Source organism: Natator depressus, chromosome 6 (genome assembly GCF_965152275.1).
Source record: "Natator depressus isolate rNatDep1 chromosome 6, rNatDep2.hap1, whole genome shotgun sequence".
Taxonomy (NCBI): Eukaryota; Metazoa; Chordata; order Testudines; family Cheloniidae; genus Natator; species Natator depressus.
The window spans coordinates 122,074,366-122,101,572 of record NC_134239.1 but is presented as its reverse complement, the minus strand read 5'-3'; the positions used below and the strand labels follow the sequence as shown (position 1 = coordinate 122,101,572).

At 43.4% G+C, this 27,207-nt stretch overlaps 1 protein-coding gene across 9 annotated transcripts in view; it reads left to right on the top strand.

The window, feature by feature from the left end:
* KTN1 (kinectin 1) overlaps window positions 1–26,887 on the top strand; it is a 111,850-nt gene extending 84,963 nt beyond the window's left edge. The window contains exons 28-44 of one of the 9 annotated variants that reach the window (XM_074956460.1): window positions 1,611–1,648; window positions 3,078–3,168; window positions 3,275–3,343; window positions 3,781–3,818; window positions 6,036–6,126; window positions 8,219–8,305; window positions 10,167–10,256; window positions 11,554–11,634; window positions 12,906–12,995; window positions 13,079–13,171; window positions 14,566–14,637; window positions 15,166–15,249; window positions 15,448–15,531; window positions 17,564–17,647; window positions 20,363–20,455; window positions 24,952–25,075; window positions 26,522–26,887. In XM_074956460.1, the coding sequence (XP_074812561.1) occupies window positions 1,611–1,648; window positions 3,078–3,168; window positions 3,275–3,343; window positions 3,781–3,818; window positions 6,036–6,126; window positions 8,219–8,305; window positions 10,167–10,256; window positions 11,554–11,634; window positions 12,906–12,995; window positions 13,079–13,171; window positions 14,566–14,637; window positions 15,166–15,249; window positions 15,448–15,531; window positions 17,564–17,647; window positions 20,363–20,455; window positions 24,952–25,075; window positions 26,522–26,526 (1,314 nt within the window). In that variant the 3' untranslated portion in view covers window positions 26,527–26,887. The remainder of the gene's footprint in view (window positions 1–1,610; window positions 1,649–3,077; window positions 3,169–3,274; window positions 3,344–3,780; window positions 3,819–6,035; window positions 6,127–8,218; window positions 8,306–10,166; window positions 10,257–11,553; window positions 11,635–12,905; window positions 12,996–13,078; window positions 13,172–14,565; window positions 14,638–15,165; window positions 15,250–15,447; window positions 15,532–17,563; window positions 17,648–20,362; window positions 20,456–24,951; window positions 25,076–26,521) is intronic. The other 8 variants (XM_074956461.1, XM_074956459.1, XM_074956466.1 and 5 more) reach the window with 8 other exon arrangements.
* The last annotated feature ends 320 nt before the right edge of the window (window positions 26,888–27,207 follow it).

The window sequence follows — 27,207 nt, the reverse complement described above, 5'->3', positions numbered from 1 at the left end:
GTTTTTGTAAAGGCATGGGCCATCCCAGTGTGCCCCTGGTAAGCCATTGTGGGTGCGCCCTGCCTTAACTTCCCCTGATTGGGGCAGTAACAGAGTGACTTTTGTAGGGCAAGGAGGAGCCAACACACACTAACAAAATAGCATTTCTCTTTTTACTAAGGTTACAGGACTGGAGCAAGTACAGTAAACAGTTCATAGGGTCCTCCCCTCACCTGGGTCAGAGCTCCCAACTTAAAGTCTACAGAACAAAGCCTCTGGTTAAGTTAGTCTCCTAGGGCCTCAGGAAAACCACCATCACCTGCTGCAGCCTTCATGGCTTCTAGTTCTAATACACTTCCCTCTCTCTAGTTCAGCTTCCTATTCAAATTACCAGCCCTAGAGTGGGGCAGATCCTCCTTGTTTACACCCCAGTCTGACCCTTAAAGGGGTAGTACACTCCTTCACACTTCTGAATTGGACAAATGCTTTTTGTTTCTACCTATGGCCCATTTGAAAGGGCAGGCCCTGGTTTAACTTAGTAATTTTAAACCTATTTAGGACTTGTATACACTTGAAAGTTAACTTGTATTAAGGTAGTGTGTGAATTTAAAGTGCAATATCTATTCTGGAATAATTCCATATGTAGACAAGCCCTTGGTTAAACCAGTGCAAAAGGCTGTGTGGACATGCTTATTTCGGTTTTCAATGGCTTGTCATGGTTTAGCTTGAGTTGATTAAGACAAGGCTAAAGTTGCAAAAATTGAGGGGGTTTCTTACCAATAGTGGCGGTAGCAGTGATCTGAAGCCTTTGAAGTTTGTGAACTTTATCACATTTATCTGCTTTTTGGCACCTTGAGGCTGAATTGAAGTGGTGTGCACTTCTTAGAGCTCTGTGTGCAGACCACATGGTAATTGTAGCTAATGCAGACTGCCTGTCTTTCAGTGTCTCAGACTGATGTGAGCGTGACATGTATGCTCTGTCTTGTGTCTATCTCCCGGGTGCACTTAAAACCCTGGCCTGGAATTTCTGAGTGCCTCTGCCCTTTGATTTATCACAGAAGTTGTGATGGGCTGGGATTTTGCTCTTTGGCCCCTGCATGGGGCACCAAAGGGCTGGCATGCAGCATGATCTCAGGGTGGGTTGCTGCTGCATGAATTAACTCTGCAGTGGTGAAAGCGGGTTCATTTTTATGAGGGCAAGAAGTGGTGCCAAACACACATTCTCTGTCTTAAGTCAGTCCTGTAGCCAGGGAGTAATTTATCCCACTGGTGGGTGGAGGTGGTAGAGGCTGGTCGAGTTTGATCTGTGCCAGTTAGCATCAGTTTTGTGGGGAGTGTGGGGTTTTTTGTGTTTTTCGTTTTGTTTTTGTTTTTTGTTTTAAAATTTGGTGTTATGCTGTTTTGGAGGAATATAAATGTTTAAACTCAATTGACCTAAAAATCTTTAGTCTTTCCTAGAAAAGTGACACTTCATTTTCTGTTCCCTTTGTGAAGCGCTTTGAGATCTACTGAGATGAAAAGTGCTATATAAGAGCTAGGTATCATTATTCTGACTGATGTAAATGTTCACTGTTAAACTGAAGGTGTTTAGTGTGCTGTCAGTATGGGTCTGAATGTTTTCTATTTGATAGGTATCTGCTGTGTCACAAGTCCAGGATCTGGAGAGCTTGTAAGTATGCCGAGCAGCTTCTCAAGTGTCCTCTTCTGCGCTTTCTGGTCTCTGTGCTGTGATTTATCTTAAATTGAAATATGTGGGACTTCATTGTGGGAATTTTTATGTGCTTTGCTGTAATAAGCTTTAGTGCTGATGGAAGTGCGCCGGCCTGACTAAATACTAGTGCGCATACACAGAGCAAAAGAAGTGGTCAGAGGCTTCTTTCATTTAACTAGAATCTTAACACATGCCTAGTAGCTCTTATGTGTTCAGCACTCTCGGTATTCTGTTCTCTCCCCACCTACTTTGACATTAAGCATACGTTTGACGAAGTGGCCAAGGTCTATACAGCATCGAAGGGTATGTCTACACAGTCCATGTCCTCGAGCCTTCAAGTGCAGATTGACAGGCTTGGGCTTGCGCTGCCATGCTAAAAATAGCTGCGTACACGGCACTTTTAAATTGGACTTTGGGTTCTGAGATCCGCTTGCTACCACGGGCTGCGTAGAAGTACCCACTCAGGCAGCAACCAGCTAAACAGCAAGAGGTACAGATGGCTAATTTACCTCCACAAGACTCCTGAAGCACTCTACCACTTGATTTGTAAAGAAACGTCGTTCCATTTTCCATTGTTCTTTTGGTTTCATGCTAACAGTTAGTGTGACAACATTCTCTAAGATGAAAATAGATAATGGACGCGTGTATTTGGTATTTCATAGGAGAGTTGCTTTAAACGCCTTTAGATTCAGATAGCTTAGTGTGCTTCTCAGAGAGACCATTCATAGATTATAAAGCCAGAAGGGACCACTGTGAACATCTAGTCTGCCCGCCTATAACGCAGGCCCGTATTGACAGTGATGAAGAATCCACCACAACGCTTGGTAATGTCCCACGCCCAATAAAAGAGAGATGGAATTGCCTTCTCCAATCTTGAAACGTTGTCCCTGGCCATGTGCCTCAGGTGACACTCTAACTATGTCCGGGCCAAACCTGGGATTCCAGGTTGAAATCACAGAAGCCAGGTTTAATTTTCTAGGGAGCTAGCTGGAGGGGGATTTGTAACCTTCCCCCTATTTCTGGTTTGAATGTTATGTAGGTTGATAGTGACTAAATGAATTTGCTGTTTAGTGACCTGTGAAATGACTCAATGGCTTCAGGCCAGTTCTTAGTCGGCAGGTATCTGCAGTATCACAGCTGGTGCTATTTTTGGCTTTCTTGGCACAGAGGTCATAGATTGCTTGTATGTGGAGACTACTTCGTGCTGTGGTGGTCCCTGCAGATTGACCTTGCTTGGCAGCACTCTGTCATGTATATGCTGTAAACGTACAGGCTTAATTTCTTGACTGTTGTGAAGCCAGCCCACTCTAGAGCATCAAACTCTTATCCAGAGTGATACTTATTTTTTAGTCAAGGCACTTTTTGATTTCCTGAATGAATGTCGCAGATTGAAAGAGAAGGAAGAACAGGTGAAGAAGATGGAGGCTGTGTTAGAAGAAAGGGGGAGAGAAATTACAAACAAAGGAAACCAGTTACAGGTGAGATGTTAATGGGGAATAAGCACCCTATGCACTAGTGTCCTGGGTGGTAAAGAGGAGTGCATGGGTGTGAAGATAATGTCATAGCTTCTCTTTATTTATACAGGAGGCACAAGAAGAAAATGAATTGTTTAAAGTGCAAATCCAAGAATTGAAGCAAGAGACCTGTAAGCAGGTACGGCTCCCACTTTGACTTTGATAACTGACGTTGATGGGGTGCATTGCTGAGAGTATGCACAGCAGGCTAATCCCCATTCTTTATCAGCTGCACCAATCCTGGAACAATTTAAAGACATGTTAGGGGAACTTTTAACTGTTTTCCACTTGCTGGATATCTGGTCCCTCTGTCCCTATTCTCCCTCTTATTTTGTGGGTCTGCATCCATGCTGCAGTCTTGATTACCCCGCCACATTGCTCCCCTGCTTCGCATTCCCTACCCTTCAGGCCACGTGTCGCAGTCACCAACCTTCTGGCCAAAAAAGACTGGACAGGAGACGGCTAATGTTGCTGCTTGATCTGGCAGGGAGTGCTGGTGAGCAAAGCAAGGCACCTCCTCGACAGCACTCCCAGCTACTGTTCATCTGGTTTAATGCATTTCTGATCTGTTTCTAGGCGTCTCTGGCTGTCCGAAGCGAGGAGCTGCTGCAAGTGTAAGTATTGCTCTTAGTTGTTTTTTAATACATGTGACTTCCATTACTGCACTGAGAACTTGTACCTAATACAAACCAAATGGTTTTGAAAAGCCTCAGGCATGCAAGTGAGAAATGAGCATAATAAGTTAGGTGTCTGGTAAATTGGAGCTTCAGAGATGTAACTCTGAATCGCAATCGCTAGCTCAGGTGTTCTGCAAACCCTGAATCTCTCCTATTCTACGTTGAGGGCACAGTGGAAGCAAGCCATTTCTGAGTGTTTAAATTTAAATACGCTCAAGGCTAATGGGCTAGCCTGTCCCTTTTGGTGGCTGAGATGAAAATTCATTTAAGGTTCCAAGCAAAGTGAATTTTTAGATCTTTGCTTCCCAGTGAATTCTTGTGCATGTCATGAAATTGCCTGGATGGCCTAAATATCATCTTGAGGAAAAGCTTAGGAATGACAGGGTATTACAAGCTGGAAGTGAAGCATCCCGAAAGAATTATGTTAAAGGTTATGCAGTGCTTGCTTACAGTGTGTGTAATGGTCTCTTGCTCTCGTTCTCATGCATTAAAATGTGTCACTTTTTTTTTTTCTCTGCTTGGTTTACAATCACTTAAATACTGCTGAATACCTCACACAGGGTTCTACGGACCCAGGCAGACATGCCCCCTACTCCAGAGAGCCTGCAATCTAAAATAGACAGGAAGTAAAACATCCCTTGTGGAAGGGGAGGAAGTAGATAACTAAGGGTGAGCTGTTGGAAATGGTTTCTGGAAGAAATGGGTTTTGAGGAGTGATTGGAAGAAAGGAGTCTGGCAGGCAATGAGAGGGGGGCAGTCTGATTTAGGGCTTGGGAGGGAACAGCGGAAGAAACTAAAATGAGCAGTAAGGCAAAAGCATTGGGAGCAAGAGGAGGAGTAAGAAGGAGTAGAAAGCTGGCTAGATTGTCAGGCTCAACGGGTAGTGATCAATGGCTCCATGTCTAGTTGGCAGCTGGTATCAAGTGGAGTGCCCCAAGGGTCAGTCCTGGGGCCGGTTTTGTTCAATATCTTCATAAATGATCGGGAGGGTGGTGTGGATTTGCACCCTCAGCAAGTTTGCAGATGACACTAAACTGGGAGGAGAGGTAGATACGCTGGAAGGTAGGGATAGGATACAGAGGGACCTAGACAAATTGGAGGATTGGGACAAAAGAAATCTGATGAGGCTTAACAAGGACAAGTGCAGAGTCCTGCACTTAGGACGGAAGAAGCCCATGCACCGCTACAGACTAGGGACCGAATGGCTCGGCAGCAGTTCTGCAGAAAAGGACCTAGGGGTTACAGTGGACGAGAAGTTGCATATGAGTCAACAGTGTGCCCTTGTTGCCAAGAAGGCCAATGGCATTTTGGGATGTATAGGTAGGGGCATTGCCAGCAGATCGAGGGACGTGATCATTCCCCTCTATTTGACATTGGTGAGGCCTCATCTGGAGTACTGTGTCCAGCTTTGGGCCCCACACTACAAGAAGGATGTGAAAAAATTGGAAAACATCCAGTGGAGGGCAACCAAAATGATTAGGGGACTGGAACACATGAGTTATGAGGAGAGGCTGAGGGAACTGGGATTTAGTCTGCGGAAGAGAAGAATGAGGGGGGATTTGATAGCTGCTTTCAACTACCTGAAAGGGGGTTCCAAAGAGGATGGCTCTAGACTGTTCTCAGTGGTAGCGGATGACAGAACGAGGAGTAATGGTCTCAAGTTGCAGTGGGGGAGGTTTAGGTTGGATATTAGGAAAAACTTTTTCACTAGGAGGGTGGTGAAACACTGGAATGCGTTACCTAGGGAGGTGGTGGAATCTCCTTCCTTAGAGGTTTTTAAGGTGAGGCTTGACAAAGCCCTGGCTGGGATGATTTAGTCAGGGATCGGTCCTGCCTTGAGCAGGGGGTTGGACTAGATGACCTCCTGAGGTCCCTTCCAACCCTGAGATTCTATGATTCAAAGATGTAACGGCACAATTGTGCGAGACCTTTCAGATGAGGACTACGGGTTTGAAATCGTGTTCTTGTTGAATGAGTAGTGCATGATGGTGACTGTGCAAGATGGGTGGATCTCTCCAGAATTGCCCTGTTTTGCATGCAGGCTACATTAATCCGCCTTCGCTACAAGCCAAGTGGGAGAAGGAGAAAATGTCAATATTTCACTCTGAGTATCTTGTATGTGAAGATTTGTGATTGACTGTTCTGCTAATTCAGTATTGCAGGGAAAGAGACCGAAATCACCGGTCTGCGAAATGAGCTAGGCTCCCTGAAAGATGCGGTTGAGCAACACAGGAAAAAGAACAATGTAAGTGAATTCTTCAAAAACTTGAGGGGTATTTCTGTGTGCACAAAACTAAACAGTGCCCAATATTCTGCTGCCATGAGAACAACCTCTATTCTACAGCCCTGTACCAGGGTGTGTGCTCACTTTGTTTCTCCCTTGGGAACAGCTACCCAAAGAATCCCTTAGTTTGCCAAACACTTGAGTTTTGCTATTAATTCTTTGTACATTCTCTTAACCACGGAGGAAGGTGAAATTGCTGGAGAACAAGATCTAATGGCATTCTCATAAACTTAAATTTCACATGGTTAACTGCAATGTCAAACTTAGACTCTCACTGGGGAAAATTGGGGCGTGAGGGGAAGACTGTTGCCTCTATCTGATTTGTGTGTTGGACAGCACAGAAAAATAATACCTTCATGACTCAAATCTGACTTCCCCCACTTCTAAAAATGTCTAATCCCAGTTCTTACAGTGAAAGGTGATGGGCAGCAAGTATACCTTCTACTGCAGCTATGGCAGTGTTCTGATTATCAGCTGATGGGTGAAACAAAGTGATGCTTGCACTCATCTCTTCTCATGCATTAACCTACTGCATTGCTTCCACAACATGCATAATCTGTACCAGGCTGGAGAACAGGAGTCTGGAGCCCATGCTGGCATGGGAGAAGGATGTTATGGGTGTCTTAATAGGAAAAAATGAATATATAAACATTGACAAATCCAACAGATCAAACTTTATTTATAAAGCAAAACAGCGTGTAAGAATCTCTAATGCACATGAGTCAAGAAAATTCTGGCTGCCTGATGTAGAGGGGATGCCTGTAATACAAGAAAATGCTAAGAAGAGCACTTGCTCGCTTGTCTATGGTGAGCAACAACATAGCTTCAAAGCAAAACCAGAAATAGTGGGGAGCTGACCAGTGACCGCGTGTTCTCAAAGAATAGTCAGCATGGAAAAGTAAATTGATCTTGTCTCTTGTATACCTGGCTCATGTTCTGTGGAATGCCAGGTGTACGTGCCCCCCTTCACTACACACACAACTCCAGTTAAGGCTAATGGGAGACCACACCTTCAGGTTCACTCCACTCCACAATTTATCTGGGACGTGCTTGCTCTTCTGTAACAACTACATTGCTGTTGGGATATTCAGGCGACAGAAATGGCGACGCAGAAATGTTGAATGTATGTTTGGATTTCAAGCTTTTTGTTTAGTAACTAAAAATGCAGCAGTCTAATCTAGTTTGCTAAGGACTTACTGTTAGTTTTGAAGGCTGGAAAAGGCAAGTTCCCAAGGAGCAGCAGTCTTCCCAGCCCAGCAACCCTTTCCAGATAATGGAGGTGCAATATTTTATCTTCAAACCGAGTTAAGTAGTTACCTCGGACTCCAAACTGTGAAATATGATCCGTCTTGCGGAGAACATGCGTGACGACCTTGCCAAGAAAGAAGTAGGAGCACAGCAAATTACTGTGTCATTCACGGGCAGATTGGGAATGTGCTCATCACTCTGGCAAAACTCCCAAATTAAAAGGGGTGGGTTAAAAATGAAGCTGGGGTCTCTTTAATCCCATATAGTGAGGATGAGCCTTGTATAATAATGCAAATCAAGGCCCTGATCCCATGCTTGGGTGCAAGGATCTACTGGCGGGGATCAGATTGTAGGATTGGGACTTAAACATATACACTTCCATGTGTATTTAGAGTCATTCTAGATTATGCAGCTCCACATGCCTAAACTCTGTTCTGTAATCTGTGGTTTGGTGTCTGTGTTCCTCACTTCTGAGTACTTTCCTCTTCCTTCTCACAAGTGCAGTCAAAGTGCAGGGTTGTTAGCCCAGTACTAATATGGTTGCAGTACAATAACAGCTGGGACAATTCTGACCGCATGGGTGGGTGTATGTGTGGGAAATTGGTGTTTTTTTTTCTTCATTCAAACTCTTAAACATCACACTTGTTTTTGCTAGTGTACGTCATCTTATTCAGCAAAATCATCTTGCAGTAACCAGCATTTAAATGCAAATTACTGAGTGTAATGCAAAATATACTTCTGAAGTAAAAGCAGACACAGTTTGAATATTGGATGAACTGAAATCGTTCTTTCTAAAAATGATTAGGACCTTCGGGAGAAAAACTGGAAAGCAATGGAAGCATTGGCATCAACTGAAAAATTGCTGCAGGACAAAGTGAACAAGACTGCCAAGGTTGTAATGTTAACTGGTAGAAACAATGCATTGAGCTAGAAACAAATCTGCAGCTGGTTTTTTAATTCCAATTGAAGCATTTAACTTTTACTGCAATTTAAATAGTCTGTTCTGAATGAGCTTTCATATACTTTCACCTCTGCTTCTACCTGTCGTCTTAAATTACTTTTATTTTTCTTAATTTGTGGGCATGCTGATTTGTTTTTGTTTGCATAATTGTTAGAATCATTATCCTTGTGGTGAACTGTCAAAAGCCAGACCCTATCCCTTACGTCTGAACTGCTTTTAGTGGTCAGTGGCCTTTCTCTTTGGGGTCAGGCAGAATAAGCTTATTGCCGAATGAATAGGAACGACTGGATTATTTTAAAAAACCTCGATAAAAATCGTGCCCCCCAATTTAGTGGGAAATTCTTATTCCTGAAAGCATGGGAAGCTCAAACTCCCACTGAAACACATGTTCAGCATGAAATCATGGAATTGTGAATGGGTTGTTCTGAAAGGAAACTTGGACTGAAATTCCTGAAATGTCAAAACAGTAGAAGTGTTGCTGCTTTAATAACAGCAACAACAAAAGGGGGTGTGGGGGGAGGGTCAGCTAGCCAGAGGAAGGAGGAAATTGGTGTGAATCTCCAAAGATGTTTCAAAAGAAAGCTGCATGTTCTTAGCTCAGCCCAGCATTTTGAGGAATAGGCTTATGTAACTGCTTCTTGCTACCTTTAATTGCTCTTTCTTAATCTGAAGATTTTTGATGAAACTGGCATTTGCTTCTTTCGGTAAAGCCTATATTGCTGAAAGCTAACATTAAATTTAACTACATAGCTTCCCGGCCTCGTGTCTCTCCCATCTGTCTCTAACACTGGATCCCAAATTACTAAGGCTGCAGATGTCACTTTCAGCTGAGTAACTGCAGAGTAGGAGGCTCAGAAATGTATATGTCAAATGAAAAAAAAATAAATTGTATTTAGTGAGGAATGCTTCCCTTGAGCACAGTTGGTACAACTTTCCTTGTTTCAGAATAAATCCAAAGATCCTGAATAAAGAGGAATGTGTTAACTGACTGGCAAAAAGTCCATACAAACCCATCTATTACAAATATGGTAACTAAACATTTCATAGGTGGTCCTGTTTAATATTAAGGAGCCCAAACATAATACTGTGTTTTTGTCATTGGGCTCATATTGCCACAAATTGTAAAACACACCCAAAAAAGGCAAAGGAAACGTATAGAATCTCACCCAGCTCTAGTAGTAATAATTTTCCATTTCAGCCAGGGTTCTGAGAGAGAGGGCGGCAGGGAGGAGTGACCTGTTAAGTATAGTAGAATAAAAATCCAGAAAAGATAACATTACTTTCTTGACCTGGTTCAAATGTGCATTAACACTGTTTCCTCTGTCTTTAATTATAAATTAGGGGTGATTTAAAAAAAAAAAAAGATAAAGTTGATCCAAACCAATGTGGATTCTTTCTACATTCCAATTTCTAATGTTTTACTATTAAAATATCACTTAATTTTTATTACTGATTTGAAGCGTCTACATAATCTGAGGATGCGTTTTCTCTGCACAGTGTAGTCCATGTTCTGACAGGGTGACTGAGCGATCCTATAAAATTCCATAGGAATGCTTTAGATCGGAGCAGAATGTTTGTGCAAATAAAACCCCCAAATCAGAAACAGTGTGAAGGCCAAGTTCTGAAACTGAATTGCTTCAGAAAAATATTGGCCATATTTGAAATAATGGAGCCTACGTTAGTCTAAGACGAAGCCCTGGCTTAGATGTGCCATTTTAGGCCTAGAAAAGGATATTGCCATGTCTATGAAATTGATTACTTGCTTCATGAGACCCATTCTCTCTCAATGCAGGAAAGGCAGCAATACTTGGAGACTGCAGAGATGGAAACTAGAGAATTGCTGCAGAAACTGTTTCCCAAGGTGTCTCTTCCTTCCAACTTGGTAAGATAAGCTAGTCTGTGTATTCCGTTGCATCTAACCTGTCATACTCTTTACCTACCCTGCCAGCTGGTAACATGTGTGCACACAGCAAGTCTCTGCACAAAAAAAAAAAAGGTCGGATTACTGTTGCCTCATGCTGCCTCCCCAGGATCTGTTTCAGCCACCTGTTACATCTTGACATGTGCCAAGATTGCAAACTTTTTAGGGCCGGTACTTGTCTACCGCCTAGCACAGTGGGCCTAAATATCTGACTGGAGCCTTTTTAGGCTCTGTTACAATATAAAAAATTACTGGCCTGACTTCCCACATTGGGCTGAGCACTCCCATCATCTTCCATTAACAGACTTTTTTTAGGCTGTTTCTAAAGTAGTTTTATAACCAGCGAAGAAAGTGGTTTGAATCCAGAATGTCTTCAAAGGTACGAAAAAATAGTGTGCTTGATTCTGAGAGTCAACCTCAATGCGTTGAGAGGGAGAGCAATTGAGCTACAAAGCCTGAGGCTCTATTTTGTTTTAAAATCTTGGGAGTATTTAAAATAAACACTTAACACAGAGAGGTGCTGACTTTCTACTGTGCTGGAAAGTGCTCGACCCCTGCTCTGCCCTAGGCCCCAACCACACTCCACCCCTTCCCCCAAAGCCCCACCCTGCCTCTTCCAGTCCCCGCTCTGCCCCGCCTCTTTCCACCTCGTTCTGCACCCTCCCCTGAGTGCACATGGCCCTGAACAACTGATCCCGGTGGGCGGGAGGCCCTGGGAGGGAGGGTGAGGTGCTGATTGGTGGGGCTGCTGGCGAGGGGGAGGTGCTGATCAGGGAGGCTGCTGGTGGGTGCCCAACACCCACCATTTTTCTCCAATGGGTGCTCCAGCCCCGGAGAACCAATGGCGTTGGCATCTATGCTCTTACATAGCCACCTTCCTGGCGAGGTCTTTGCGTCCATGTGGCGATAGCCAATTTCATGTACAAGTACCAGAGTGGTAGCCGTGTTAGTCTGTATCCACAAAAACAACTAACATCCTAGCATCTACAGATGACATAAATACACAAGTTTTTAGTCTCTACCCCTTTGGAAACTACCATTTTGAAAAGTGTCACTCCCTCTGGGACTCTGTCAGGTTTGTTTAAGGGCACAAAACTGACTATGCAGCTCCTTCAGATAGGAGGTATGCATTAGATTCCGACTCACTGAGAGTTGAAAATCCACACCATAATTTCAGGTAGGAAACGTTTCTAAAATAAGCTCCCTGTCCAGATTTTAAATTGTGGATGGTTTTAATTGCATACATTTTTCCTAACAGAGTCACAGTGAATGGATGCATGGGTTTGAAAAGACAGCAAGAGAATATTTACGAGAGGCCTCGGGGTCAGAGGAGGTTAAGGTCAGTACAGATAGCATATGCTACCCTTTGTGTAGCACAGATCTTCTGTTTTAAACTTGTGAATTGCTTATGAGGTTCAAATCCGATAACAGGCTGCATAAAAATTGACATCCATAATGATATTAACAAACCATCTATAATGAAGGGATCGGAGCAGTTTTTAAAAAGGCAAACAAAATCTTGAGAAATTGAGAGACACTATGTAATGGTGTAAAAAGAACTGGTGGGTCTTTTGAGAATTTGGCCATGTGGATTCCATTGTTGGAGCATACGCGCCACCTGTGTGCGAGATTCTTTTGGTCATTGGTGTCTGTTTGGGCTGCACCTGCACCCTAGGTCTCCTCGTACTCCACTCACCTGAATGTGTGATGGGTGGAGTGGGCCCTACTGTCCCTCATTTCCTTCTTACCCCCTGTGAACCCCAGCAGTGTCTGCCTGCTTTTCTGGGCTACTGTTAATTAGTGCAGTCGTCTGGACCCCATATAGATGAAAGAGTTGAATGACAATTGGGTCCTTTATGCCCTGGCGTGGGGGGTGTGAGGAGATCTAGGGTGTAGGTGCGGCCCCAATGGACACTGCTGGCCAAAAGAATCTGATTTCACATATGGGACATGTGGAATCTGTGTGGACAGCAAGCCTCGGAGGGTCACATTTACTGAAAAGCAGGTTTAACCATTCTTTAGTGGCTTCCAGTTAAACTTCCCCTCCCCTCTCCACTGCTGCTGCGGTGTCATGACATTACTAAATATTGAGTGTCTGTCGGTTATATGCTGAAACACAGCACCAGCTGTTACTCGTCCGAGAACTGGTCACGTTTATAGCTCTTGATTAACTTAAGTCAGACATCTACAAAACACTTCATTATAACCCAGTGTAATGGAACACCTTATGCAGCTTGCAGTTGCATGCTGCTAAAACCAGTATTTGTTCTTATGCCCGGCACAGCATTCCCAGACTCCAGGGTGGATTAAAAACCCTTCCATTAGATCTGAACTGTTTGAGCACGTGAGGCTGACCTCTTGTTTTCAATAGCACCACAATCATTTATCATTACAAAGGTTAAAGTCCCATAGGAAGAACCTTAGTTGAATGTTGTACCTGATGTCATTTGAAGGTTTTCCTTTCCATGCTGTTGTGGAATAAAGTCCTGCAAATGTGTATAACACAGGGCTTGATAGTTACATTAAGATGATTAATCATAGAACATAAATCTGTGTCAACTGATGTAAAATCTGTGGGATTTCTCTCCACCCCTCCACCCCACCCCATAGGCTATGGAGCAGAAGCTGAAGGAGGCTGAGGAAATGCATATAATGTTACAGCTGGAGTGTGAGAAGTACAAGGCAGTCCTTGCAGAGACGGTAGGGAGCCATGTCACTTCCACCCAATGACACTGCAAACTGTCAGTCTTCCTATCATGAAATTAACTAAAATTCTGTCTTAGGAGGGGATTTTACAAAGACTACAGAGGAGTGTGGAAGAGGAGGAGAGCAACTGGAAAATAAAAATTGAAGAGTCACAGAAGGAACTTAGACAGGTATTTATAAAGATCTGTCTCCTGAGCCTTTTTTCATTTCTTCTGGGTATTTTGTGCATGGTTCAGACTAACACTAGAATATTTTGCAAACCTCATTTGTTAGGTAGCTTCCTAACAGCTGTTGATATGTAACATTAAATCAGTTGGTAATCAATGTAGCAAACTACCCAGCATCTCTCACTGTAAGGTCAAGAGCTTGCCTTGACACATGGTGATACTGTGTGTAAGATCATCCTTGCTTTGGAGAGAGACCTCTACACACTTAAGGCATTACAAATGCCTTAGATTTATGGGGCAGTTCCTTACAGTAGTAAGAACAAACAAAGAAAATAAATATTGTTGTCTTTTATCCCAAAGGAATTCAAATTATTTTACAAAGTCCATGTACAACTGTAGTGAACTCCCTTTTTCCACTGCTGCTGTGATGCAGCTATTTCTGCGGTGGCCGCTGTTCAACAGCGTACAGAAACGTGGCATAGCAGATAGGACAGGAAGTTGAGAATGCTGTATCTAACGAACTCCAAGTGTCCCATTGACATGCCCTACGCTCTGAATTCTTCTGCCCCAGTAAATCACTGTTCACACTTTTCAGTCTTCCGTTTTCACACTGTCAATTCGGATTATGCATACAATGATCCATCAGTGCATACAGAGCCGGGTGGTTGTGTCAAGGGTTAGCTACAGTCGATTCATAGCCATTTCTCTGAAGCTGTTAAAACAGGACTGAAAATCAGCTGCAAGCTTCCTTCCTTTCAAAAAGGATCCATTTATAGCATGAGCAGCAGAAAGGAGGCTCGTAACTCTTATCCGCTTCCTTCCCTAGCCCAGAATTAAAACAGGTCAAACCAATTTTTCAAAAAGAAATTCTTTCTAAACTACTTCTAGGCTGAGAATTTGAAACCCAGGGTATCAGCCTGAAGCAAATGTGTATAGCTGAATTATAAACCTCTTGGTTAAGAGATTTGTAACAGGCTGACGTGTCTTTAACTATAGATGCACTACCATCTGCTGTCATAATACAGATTTTTAATATAACGAAATCTGCTGGGTTTAGCTATCAATAGTTTATGAATGGACACCATCTTCCCTATCAAGCAAACATGAAGGACATTTGCCTTAGTATGAATAATAGAGGGCTGGTTTAGCACTTGTCTAATGAGTCCTTTGTTTGGGATCGAAATATCTCAGGCAGAGGATTTCTTGTATTGTGATAGGGAGGGTGGGGCGGTCGGTATGTGAGAGAGTGGGAGGGGAGGCCCCTTAATATACCCAAGACTTGGACGGTTTTACAAAATGTTTACTGCACCAAGATTCTGTTTTTAAATGAATTACTGTGGCTCCGATAGATCTCTGGTAACCTTAAATTGTGTATTCATCTGTATTGAAAACTGCAGATGCGCTCTTCAGTTGGTTCATTGGAGCACGAAATAGAGAGATTAAAGGAAGAAATCAAAGAAGCTGAAACTGTACGTTTAAATATTTCATCCCTTTTGAAGCTTTCCGTTCAATAATATCTTAAGTCACTACTTACATTTGAAACCTTTTTGGGAACTATTTCATGCAAGTAGAGCAGTTTTGTATTGCTGATTAAGCTGCATTGCAGATTCAACTCTAAAAACCTTTTGGTGAAGATTTTGAAAAAGTGGGTGGCTGAAGTCTGGCTCCTAAGACTAGATTTAGGCGCCTCCATAAATGGCTGGATTTCCCTTAGTGTTCAAGTTAGTGAGAGCCAATGGATGCTCACCACTTGTGGAAATGAGGTCTCCTATGGAGGCTCCTAACTCTAGTCTTGAGAGCCGAACTCCAGGCAAACACTTTTTAAAAGGTTTGTGTTCAAAGTTCAAATAAATCTAAATTTAAATGGCCAACCTGTGCCAGCTGCAAGGTTTGAGAAGATAAATAATTATTTTATATTCAACAGTAATGTTTAAGAAAACAATAACAATGAAAGGAAACCATCAGAAACTGTGTTAACTCTGTTTTTCTGTTTCTAGCTTAAAAAAGAGAGAGAACATTTGGAAAGCGAACTAGAAAAGGCAGAAATAGAGCGATCCACTTACGTTTCAGAAGTCAGAGAGGTAAACAACTGACAAAACAACGTTCCTTTTTCTTTTCTGTGCTAATAAGTCAATTGGCATAATGGTAGAACCCTTAACTATCAGAGTTGAGGACATGGTGCTTGTGACTTTTGGGTAGATGGACACATTAATAACGGAGCAGAAGACAAACAGGCATCCTAAGGAGACAAATCCTAAAAACTGTAAACTTCATTTCAGCTCAAAGATCTGTTGACTGAATTGCAGAAAAAACTTGATGATTCATATTCTGAAGCAGTAAGACAGAATGAAGAGTTAAATTTGGTAAGAAACGTGTTCTCCAGTGGGCTCAAATTATGCTTATATGGAGAAACCATTCCAAATCCTGTCTGTCTGCTAACCTCTTCAGCTTGGTGTTTTTGTCCATTGCAATATCATTTTTGTAGTATGACTTTTACAGTTTGTCTTTCTCTGCTCCTAACTATAGCATGACTGGTTCTTTAGAAAAGTCTTAAGCCTTAAGATTATCATACTTCAGTGAGCTTTTTCAGGATCGGTGTTTCATGTAATTTAGACAAACAAGTGTAGCTGCATGTAAGAGACTTTTGAATTACCAAAAACGTATGTGTGCCAATCAACTTAACACAGAAAACCACCTTGGGCTTTCTTCCAAAGATATCTAGAACACAAACACTACACATAAACACGAAGGAGAAGAATACGGAGCACCCACCATAATTCGAGTTGTGAAAGGACAGAGGGAAGAAATCTGTGCATACACAAATCGGCCCAAACTTCTCTGGTTTGTTCCTATTGCTCAGTCACTTATTGTTGCTCTGAAATAGCTGAGTGGTGGTTCTGGGTACTGGCATACAAATGTGTACCAGGCTGCATTTTGATTTTGAACACGGCCGGATAACTAATGCTGCCACTGGTAGGTTTTTCAAAGTGGAGCTGGATGAACCCAGGTCTGGCTTGCTGCTCCATATACATATTTTCCAGTGTGAAGGTTAATCTAACTCCGATACCTCCCCGCTCCTAGTCTCCATGCCTATTTTGAGTGTTAGCTGGGATGGTAAACCCAGCATTAATTTCCCCAAGCTGGATTGCAGTATCATGCTGACCAGCCCTAACAGATGCAAAACTGGTCTGGGTTAAGCCTTAAATTTAAAAAACCCAAACCTACTTGAGATGAGTAGTTCTAGAAGCGAAGTGAGGCTGTTGGTAGCATGCAGACACTCTTCCAGCTCTCAGCTGTTACCTCCCCATGCTGGTGTCACCACTCTGAATACTCTGGGAGGTTTCTGATTACCTGGTTTTACATGTGGAGTGCCCTCTCTGTTCGGGTTTACCTTCCAATCCTGGCTTGTAAGAACCACACTGACAACTGCAGCCTCCTCCCTGGAGAGCAAAATTTACTTTATTACTGTGCAAACTGCCTAATGTCCGAAGGAAACAGACCTTAAAAAGTGAACATTGCCTTTGCTTAAAGAAATGCACATCTTTAACAGGGCTGTTATAAACACTGCGGGATTCACAGTCACGGCTCTGCCTGTCTGACCGTTTGAATATCGCCAGCAAAGTTCACCCCTCGGTCTACAGCTGCAACCGTTAAAAATCCCAGCTTCTTAGCAAGGTAGCCAAACTACTACAGACCAAAGCTGCTGTCTTGGTGAAGTCTGTAGGGGGCGTTATCATCCCGTCACTCTCCCTGCTGCGTGTTCATGTGCAATGAGGTAACAAACGAACTGTACTTCTCACATACAAAACGTACAGGAATATTCTCCTGTTTGGATGGGTTTGCAGCAGACGAGTTTGAGGAAGAGACAGTGAAATTCTCAAGAATTCTGCATTTGGAGCACCCTTACTGTTCTTTGTAATCCCCTGCTAGTTCCCAAGAAGAGTGAGCGAACATGCCTGTGACATGACACACACAATCTGCAGTATATTGCACAGCCTATTTTAGTAGAGAGGCGACAGTTTGCTCTGAGCTAGTAATATATTGTGGCAATCTCCTCAACTCTGGATGTTTGCTGTGAATTAAGTCAAACATCAGCCTTTTCTGGTATGAACTTTTCTTACTGGCAGTGTCGCTTAAAGTTGAAATCATATGCGGTTGTCACACCGACTCTAACCCCGTCTCTGTAGTCTGTAGCTTGTGTTGCTTGCATTTAACTTTACAGATTGAATCTCTTCCTTGGCTCTCCTTGTAAATCTTGTAACACATGTTGACTAATCCCCTGTGTGTAGTAATTGTTAGTCCTTTTTTTTTCCTTCTGCAATCAACGATGCACTGGATTAATCTAAGAAGGATACTAATTAAAAAAGAGCCTCACTCTTTCTTTCTATTTTACAGCTGAAAACACAGTTAAATGATACGCTAGCAAAACTTAAAATTGATCAAAGTGAGAGGCAGAAAGTAGCTGGCGACTTGCCTAAGGTAAGGGGAGCTATTTAATAGATGCAGATTAAGGTATTATAAAAGCTTGACTTTTTTTTTTAAACCAGGCACTAATAACATCTGTAGTTCTGTTGTGCTAAAATACAAGCTGACTATAAAATTTTGAACTGAATGTTTGTGGAGTGGGATTGTAAATTCTAGGGCCCGAATTCTGATTTCCAGACAGCGGTACTGTATATGGTGTTGGAGAGCAGACGCACTATCTGACTAAGATTCATATCTGCTTACTTGAGAATAGAACAGGGTCAGAAGGAAACTACTGAAAAGCTGTATAGCCAGTGATTGCTCTGCTTAAAACTGTGTTCTGTTCATTAGAGTTCATGCTGATGTAAATGTAATAGATATGCACTTAACAGTAAGCATTTGTAGTAGTGAGTTAAACAGGCATGCATATACAGCGTGTATCACTGGAATAGACCCTATAATGTTACAAGATGTAGAAAACAAAAATATCTGCATGAGATCAGTGATTCTTTACCAGCAATTGTTGCAACATGTGTTTTGCAGTGGGGATAACCTAAGATGGGTGAGAAACGCAGGTGTTGCTAATCAATATATCAATTGATCTCACATCGAGGGGATCAATACTTGGATTTGGAGAAGCTTTGCTTGGTGCACTTTATGCCACCTTTCTGTCACTCTCAGTCCTGGGGCTGGCTGGTTGTTTGCTTTAGATTGTGTTGGTGTATAACTTCTCCACAGAGGTTGTTGCAAAGGCCTGGGATTACTGGAGCGCAGTGCGCTCCAACCGCCCCACTGTCGCTCCTGTTCAGCTTGGAGGATGAGATGGGGGTGCATGAGGCCGGTTGTGTCACTCTTCCATGCCAAGGGAACGCTTAGCTTCTCATTTAGGGCAGCTTTAATGCCCTTCAGTGCTGTGGGAGAAGTGCAAAAGCAAGAGTATACTAGCATAGGGCAGGTTCTAGCCCTTATTTCCCAAGCCCACATGGATATAACACTCTTGCTCTTCTTGTTCTGCTGAAGAAGCTTTTCCAGTTGTAAGGCCAGTCTTTTAATCCTGGGAAGTTTCGTATGACACTTCAGTGTGTTCCACTGACATCCTGATGTAAAGAACAGCTCTTATCAGTAACATTTAAAGGTGTGTGTGTGTGTGTGTGTGTGTGTGTGTGTGTTCTCTACCGCTACTCTGAGGGTTGTAGATGATGATTTGGATTACTGTAGCCCTAGGAGCGCTAGCCTTGCACCAGGACCCCTCTGTGTTAAGTACTGTACAAACAGAACAAAGAGATGGTCCCTGCCCCAAAGAGCTTACAATTTCAGACGAGACAATAGGTGGGCACAGACAGATGGGAGAGTTCAAGGTATCAATGAGACCGTGTAGGTGAGCATGGACGGCAGTGGTTTCTGCACCAGAGCCGAACGGTTAGGTTTTGTTGTAGGCATCATGGAAAAAGTGAGTTCTAAGGAGGGTTTTGAAAGACCCTGATGAGGTAGCTTTGCAGATGGTTTATGGGGAAGCTTCTCCTAAGAGTAAGGAGCAGTGTGGGCGAAAGCACAAAGGCGCTTGTTTGTAAATTTAACAAGTGGGTGATGGAGGCTGGGGTCAACATCTTGATAGTGAATGATAGGCCTTGAAAATGAAGACGAGTAGCTTAGATTTGCTGTGATAGAGAAGGTAGAACCAGTGGAGGGGTGCAAAGAGAAGGGTCATATGGTCAAAATGACTGGCTAGGAAAATGATCTTTGCAGCAGCATTCAGAATGGACTGCGTTTGTCAAGGTCGCAGAGAAGCGTGTTGCAGTAATCGAGATGAGAGTCTGGACGGGAGTTTTTGCTGAGTGGATAGACAGGAAAGGCCGTATCTTAGTGACGTTATGCAGAAAAAATCGGCAAGATTTAGACCGTGCCAGGATAGGAGAACTTGGAGGTCCTAGTTGAAGATGACATCCAGGTTGTGAGTCTGAGTGACAGGGAGGATGGTGGTGGTGGTGGTGGTCCAGTGATTGAGAGGAGAAAGCAGGGAGGCCTTGGTGGGGAAGATTGAAAGCTCTGTTGAGCTTCAGCTAACGGCCAGATATCCATGAGGAGATATCAGACACACCAGGCTTTTAGTTTGGACAGATGAAGACATCTTTAGTAGAGGTAGGTCTGCAAGCCAGCGTTGTTGGTAGGGTGGACATTGCAATAGGAGAGAGGGGCAAAAGACTACAGCAGCTCTGCTTTCTGGGTGCAGGGATACATTAAAAAGAGGTCAGTGGCCTTATTTAACACTTTCTAAGATGCAAGAATACCAAAGCAAGTGATGGTGCAGTAACCATAATGTATGGTCTGACTGCGGTGGTTAATTCCCACAGTAACGGCAATAAAGCCATGCCATCCTAGAGGATTTTTATTGTATTCTGCATAAATGGCAGATACATGAATTGGGTTTCAGATGCTTATTCAAGTTAGTTTAATGTGAAAGACTATCTGTTGTTCAGCTTTTTTCCTAATCTTGACACAAGGCTATTAAAATTGCCCACTAGCATAACTTTCACATGTAGCCAGCCTGTCATGCAAAATACCTGATTGTAAGAAGACACGTCAGTCTCAGTGAATGGCGTGGTCCCCTGAGCGAACATGGCATAAAACAGATGTTCTCCAGAACACTTATTTCCTGTGTGTCTAACATTAGGAGTTAGACAGGCAGTTTGCTTTCCACCCTTTAATTGCTGCCTCTGTTTTTCCCTACAGGCCCAAGAGTCACTGGCATCTCTTGAGAGAGAAATAGGAAAAGCTGCCGGGGATGCCAACGTTATTGAGAACAGCGATGGTTCCTCAGAGCCAGTGAGTGTTTTCTTTGAGTCTGTCTCCAGGGGCAATTCAGGCCTTATGCAGAGTGTTAACTCTGAGAAATGAGCTGTAGCTGCAGAACATACAATAGTCCACTGGCACTGAAATTGGGTCAGGAGATTTTCCTAGCATAGAAAAATGTCAGAAGTGCTTCCTCCTTGAGCTGTGTCCTCTCAATGCTCAGGATCACAAGGGTGTTTACACTTGGGCTCAGCTGGTATTTGCACCATGACCCCCTTATCTTTCAAGTTCACCTTTTGGGGGTGGGGCCGGAGGGTTGACTCATGAGCCAGGGTTTTCAAAATGGAAATAAAATTGGTTTGGCCCTTCGGGTGCAGTCAGGGGGGAAGAGTTTTAACAGCGCTTCTCCCTCATTAAGGAACACTTAAAAATGATCTTCCTGTAACTACATAAGCTTCAAACATTCAGCATTTGATGGCACTCTGAAGCATGTAGTTCCACATGGAGACTGGCACCTTGTCCTGTCTCAGTATTGCAACACGCATGCTTAACCCCTTCGATCAGAGCCATATGAACCATGGGGAGGAGCGCATCAGCCCACTGAAAGTGTCTTAGTCCTGCTTTAGCCGATGCCGTGCCACTGGGAGCATGATGACCCTGGTCCAGCGTGGCAGCAGAATCTCGTTGGTCTGCATTTCAGTAAGCAGTGATCCTGAGAATCCCTTTGCCTGCAGTGTGGCGGCTTTCTGGAGTGTGGGACTATTTTGCGATTCTCGTCTGCGACAGCAGTACATTGAAAGGTTACAGCTGAAATACTTTGTTGGCTACAGAGTTGGACAACCAACATCAAGCTGTGAATGTCCGTGAAGGCCTGACTTGGCTAAACATCTTGGATGCCTAACGTGAGCCCACACGTACCATGGTTGTGCATGCAAATTGGGCTAAAGAGCTTAACCATGTCAGGGGACTTCTGACTTCTCAGCAGCTACATTATGTCGAAGGGTGGAAGAAATGTCATACTTGGAGGGAGGGAGCTGCAGATATTGATGGGACAAGCAATTTCAATTGACTCCATTTTGCTATTGAAGGTAAAAGTGACTTCAGAAACCTAATGGAGCAGAGTTCTCCACAGAGCACTAGAGAAGAATCCTTGCTCTGCAGTTATTAGATGCAATGAATGCCAGAGTAGAAAGCAATCAGTCATTGACACTGCTTGGCTGTTGCATCACAGGCTACAGAGCCTGCTGCCAAAGACCCATCCGGTCCCATGAAGCTATTTAAGGTTCAGGACTGGGAAGTTCCCTTGTGATACAGAGAGTTTGCAAACATACAGAGATGTCAGGCAAACAAGTCAGGAGATTGTCATGTTCCACGCAGAGGCCATAACTGCCAGTTCCACTGAGGCAGGATCGTCTTTGCTCTGTCAGTTCTGAATTATGGTTACTTAACTAAAAAGGAAACTACACCGGAACCATTGCACATTTAAACTCATTGCTTCAGTGTTGTAACACATGGCTCACTTGGATGGCTTCAAAGATGCCTCACTGAGCACTAGGGACATGCCAGGTCTGAATTCACAGATAGGACCTGTGTGAGTTCTAATAGTGCACAGACATCTGGACACTTTTTCTTACCTAGTGAATACACTAATTTGAAAGCACAGTTGCAGTCTTACCCATTTCTAATCTCTGAATCCTAACCTAAAACCCTACCTCAGCGCCAAATACTTGAAGTGTCCTGTGTAGTCTGTGACCAAAAGTAAGCACTGGGCTTGCTGTCTGCCTGGACAGGAAGATGAGAGCTGCAGGCACACGTAGGATGGGAGTTTTCTGTAGCTCCTTTTCCAACGTCTCTTTATCGGAGGGCTTTTTAGAGAGTGTACAAGGGGCAAATACTGCTTCCCCACCTGCCAGGGAGAGCTGAGTGCAGGGGAGTTGGTGGTGGCAGGCTATGGGAAGCTTGCAGCGAGGGAGTGGTCAGCATGGATTCCCTCCTCTTCACCAGCTGCTGAGGAGAGAATGATGGTGGATGCACCAGTCAGAATCTTTTCTTCCTGGTGGTGGAGAATTGAGTGGCGGGAGGGCATATCAGCAAGAGTACTGCAGCCCTGAAATTGTAACTGTGGCAGTGTCGGGTTGAGCCCAAGTCTAAGTGGGGGAACTGGGATTTGGTCCCAAGAGGTCTGAATAATACAAGAGTTATAGCTGGTCCCTATTAGTGAAACTAAATTATACAATGAATATGAAAGGAAGAGAAGCAGACAGAATAAGAGTGAGAGAGAAGAGCTCTTCACTGGAGGAGAAGAGGTGTAAGAGCCAATAAAAAACAGCATTTACCTATTACCATAAGAGAGGAGCAGTCCCAGTTGTTCATTATTGTGTAATCCATATGTTGTGCTCTCGTATGCAGCTGTCAGTTAATTCTGTGGCTCATTAATTTGCTAGACTTAAAGTCAAACTTGCAATCATACTTATTTATCCATGTTAAACACTTGAGATAATGCTGAGGTTCAACATACATAGATTTTAATTGTCTGATCCCTTATAGTGGCTACTTTATTTAATATAGATTCCCAGTTATTTTTACAGTAGAGAAACATGTTTGCAGATCTCACTGTGCAAACGTAGCCCTCACACATTCTTACCAACCTACATGTCTTAGACTAGCTGGGACACCAAGACAGAGCTGGGAGGCTTGATTTTAGTGTCCTTCGCTGATTTTTTGATGCATCCAGCCATAATCTTAGCCCAATGGGTTACATATTTTTTTTCCATGATCACTTTCCGCTTTTTAAGATGACTTATGTTTTGGACAAACCATTCACTAAAGCTGTATGTTTTAAGACGTGATTTTTACAAAAATCTTGCTCTTCAGTAGATTATGTAGTGATGGTTGAACTAGTTCTGATACCATAGGATGAGGACCTCTTGGAAACCACATCTTAGTATTCAACACCTCTAAAAGTGGTTCTGTCTGAATCTGTAATTGTAATTTTTCCATAACTATTATGGTGGGTTTTTCAGAAGTACTAAGCATTGGTCTAACTCTGTCCCCACTGAAGTCAATGGCAAAATTGCGAATGATTTGGTCAGAGCAGAGTTAAGCGAATGCTGAACACTTTTGAAAATTTCACTCAAAGTGCCTTTCTCTGTTCCAGCTGAGGGTTGGAATAATTTCAATCACTGAGGTCAGGTTTTTTTTTAACTTTTGGATACTTGCAAATGAAAGCTCCTCCAGCGTCTTCCCGCTTCAGAGTTTACTGAGCTGAGTGAAAATAGTAACATCTCAAGTTTTTTGTATGATGGGCTCATGTGGAATCGTCTGGTGAAAGGAATAAATATTTGCAGTCTAAATAGGGGTTTATATCGTGTTTGGTTCTAGTTTTGCCTGAGCAAGTTTATCTTCTGGAATCCAGGATAAATGGATAGTGAAGTTGAAAAACCAAGGGCATGTCATCTATTTATGCAAAATATGAATTTTGGATAAATAAGTAGTGCAGACTCTATTTTGAGTGCGTCAGGAGAGTGACCTCTTTCTAGATCTTGCTAGATTTTATAGTCCTCTCTTCCAGCTGTCTGTTTGAGAACGTTATTCACTTTATATCCAATTATTTTAAAATGTGGTGAGTGCAGAGAAGTGCACCAAACGGGATCAAAGTCAGTCCATAGATTCTACCCAGGGCTGGAGTAAGAAACCACCCACTGAGGCAGAAGGAGTGTGAGAGCAGCTAGCCAGCAGGCTTTCAGAGCCAGAATCGGAGTGCTCTCTCTTCCATCAGTGACTAATCTGAGAAGCTAATAGTAGGCCAGCTTTCTGCTCTTGGGACTAGACCTGTGCGCCATCTCCAGCGAATAGGAGCTGGAGCTTTGTGCCCCAGGGTATGACCACCATTATATGCTGCTAATAACAAGATCCATATGGAAACCCAACTCTTTATAAAATGCATTGGTGCCTTGTATGCCAGCTTGTGGGGAAGGGCAGGGGGACATTACCTAATGTAAACTAGAAAACCATTTCCTCTGCCCCTCCCACCCGTCACTAGCGGCATGTCAGTGAGAATTACACACGTGCATCACTCCTCCAGGCTGCCGCTGGGTCCTTCTGGACACAGTTGGGTACAGACTGACTTGCCTCACTCAAGGTAGCTGCTATCATTCTGTCATACTGCTGCATTCTGTCTCCCCGGCTAACCACGCTGTCTCAGCCCCCACTGTACATGCCTCCTGGGGTGCGTCCTGTACTCTGATCAGATATTCAGGCAGACCTCCTGGTTATTTGGTGCGAAGCTGCCGACAGTCAGACACTGACAAACTGTGGCTACCCCACTGCAAATATAAGTCCCGACGCAACGGACCCTTCACTTTCTCCAGTGTTCTGTGTGGAGAGACCCCTGTTGTCAGAGTTGCACGGTGTATACCGATGTATAAGAAGGCCTCATTTTGGATTGAGAATCTAGTTCTGGTCTCTCAGTAATTCACTTGTAAATGAGCTATTAATGATTCTTTTTTTTTTTCCCCCTCCTGTTTCAGGAATTGACTGAAAAAAGACTAAACCTGGCAGTGAGTCTATGCCAGGATGTAGGACACCTCAAGAAGTTGGTTGTGTCAATAAGCCAAATGCTCTCAAAGGGAAAAGAACACTATCAGCTAGTAGGTAGGAAATGGATACTTTAGTTGTAACCAGGGGTATGTCTACGCTGCAGTAAGACACCCACAGCCGGCCCATGTCAGCTGAATCAGGCTCGTGGGGCTCGGGCGGTGGGGCTATAAAACTGCAATGTAGCTGTCCGGGCTGGGGCTAGAGCCCAGACTGTGGGACCCCACCATGGGGGAGGGTCCGAGACCCTGGACTCCAGCCCAAACCTGGCCGTCTACTCTGCAGTTTTATAGGCCCACAGCCCGAGCCCCACGAGCCTGGTTAGCTGACATGGGCCGGCTGTGGGTGTCTTAACCTGGGTATGTCTACACTGCAATATCTGTCTCAGACAAGCACTCTCTAACTTCATGACAGGTGGGTTTTAACAAGTCTGGCATCTGTTAAGTCTGATGTATTAGAGAGGCTCTGTCAAAAGCTTCTAAGGGGTACCAGACCTGTTCTTACTCCTTTCCTGATCCCTCCTCCATTCAGCCTTCTCGGATCTCAGCCTTTCTTGCTCCTCTTTCTAGGCCTGAGAGCTCACAGGCTGGTTGTGACATGACCGTCACACTTCTTTTTCACTTTGCCTCTGACAGATGTTTGTCTCTTCCACACAGCAGTCTTGTTTGCTTCCATAGTGTCTGCAGTAGTGCAAAAGATCATACACACTGATGTATCTTTGGAATGGGTATAAAAATAACCAAGTGAGATTTTACTGAGCGTGCAGTGGAAGTATGGAATAGTCACTGTGATATGAAATAGCAGTTTCAGGCTGGGGGCATAGTGACACCTGTTTGTGTTATTGGGTTTGCATGCTTTAATTCAAAGCTACCTTTTAAAAACCAGGGGCCTTCCATAGCTGACCACCTAATGTTGACAACCCAGAGCTGACAGAAGGTTGGACAAACCTAAGGTGTTGGAACCTTCTCACAGAGCCCATCAGACTTGAGACAGCTAAAAGTTAGAGAGATGGAGGACTGTGAAGGCTGCAGGCTGAATGGAAAGAACTACTATAGCAGACTAAACAGAGTTTGAGGTTCAGTTGATAAGAATTAGGCATTAGTTTTTAGGTTGTGAACACAGGGAAGGTTCAGTAAAGTTAGTGTCTGAGCTGTCCCACCCTTGTATTTAGAACAGGTACTTTCTTCTTCCTCCTCTTAGCATCCATGGTTTTATCTCAATGGCTTCTGTCTTCTGAGGGGTCAGGAAGCTCAAGTTTCTCCAAAGCTGCTTTGTACCTTGGGTAACGAGGCATTATAAACAATAGAAAGATCACTTTTTGCTATCATCCTCCCAACCCATTGGGCTTTGGCCTCTGTACTGTCCTGGACTTCACTACCGAGGTGACCACTAGCCCGGTCTTCGGGATGACCTGCTCAACTGTTTGCTGTACATGAATTTCTTTGAGCAGTGATTCTTTGTAAACTCCTTGGCTTAAGTGGATTTTTTTTCTTTCTCTTGCAGAATGAAGTCACAGGGGAATCATTAATTTGAGGATAGCAGAAGGCATTGTATTATATTTTGCCAAATTAAAGCCTTATTTATGTTTTCACCCTTTCTACTTCGTCAAACACTGAACAGAGTTTTGTCTTTTCTAATTCTTGTTAGACTACTGATTTAAAGAAGAAAAACTCTGTAGACACCTCCAGAATTTAGTTTTATAATAAAAATTGTTTGGATAATTAGACCTCTACATTCCTGGAGATATGGTAAATGTATAATCTTTTATCTTTTATTTTGCTCAGTAAAACTTGTTCAGAAAAATCCAGCGGGGAAATGACAACAATGGAATAAATATAACATTTTAATACTGATGTTGTACACTGTTTTACTTAGATACATTTTGGGAGTAGCTGCCTCTGACTTCAGCCTCAAGTAAACACTCCTTTTTTGGTTGCTAATGTAATCGGTTTTTGTAATGGTGTCAGCAATTAAAGGGATGCTTATTATTCAGAAAGTGCATCTGTTTTTATTGACTTATTGGCATTGCCAGGAAAGTGCCATGCCTTCCATGCCATTGAGTGCTGGTGGTGGTCTGTCTCTAGTACAAGGCCCAGACTGCTCCCTTCAGAGGTCTCCTCCAAATAGACAATACAACACAAACTGGGAGACTTTATGAATAGAGCCCTGTCAATCTGCAAGTATCTGCT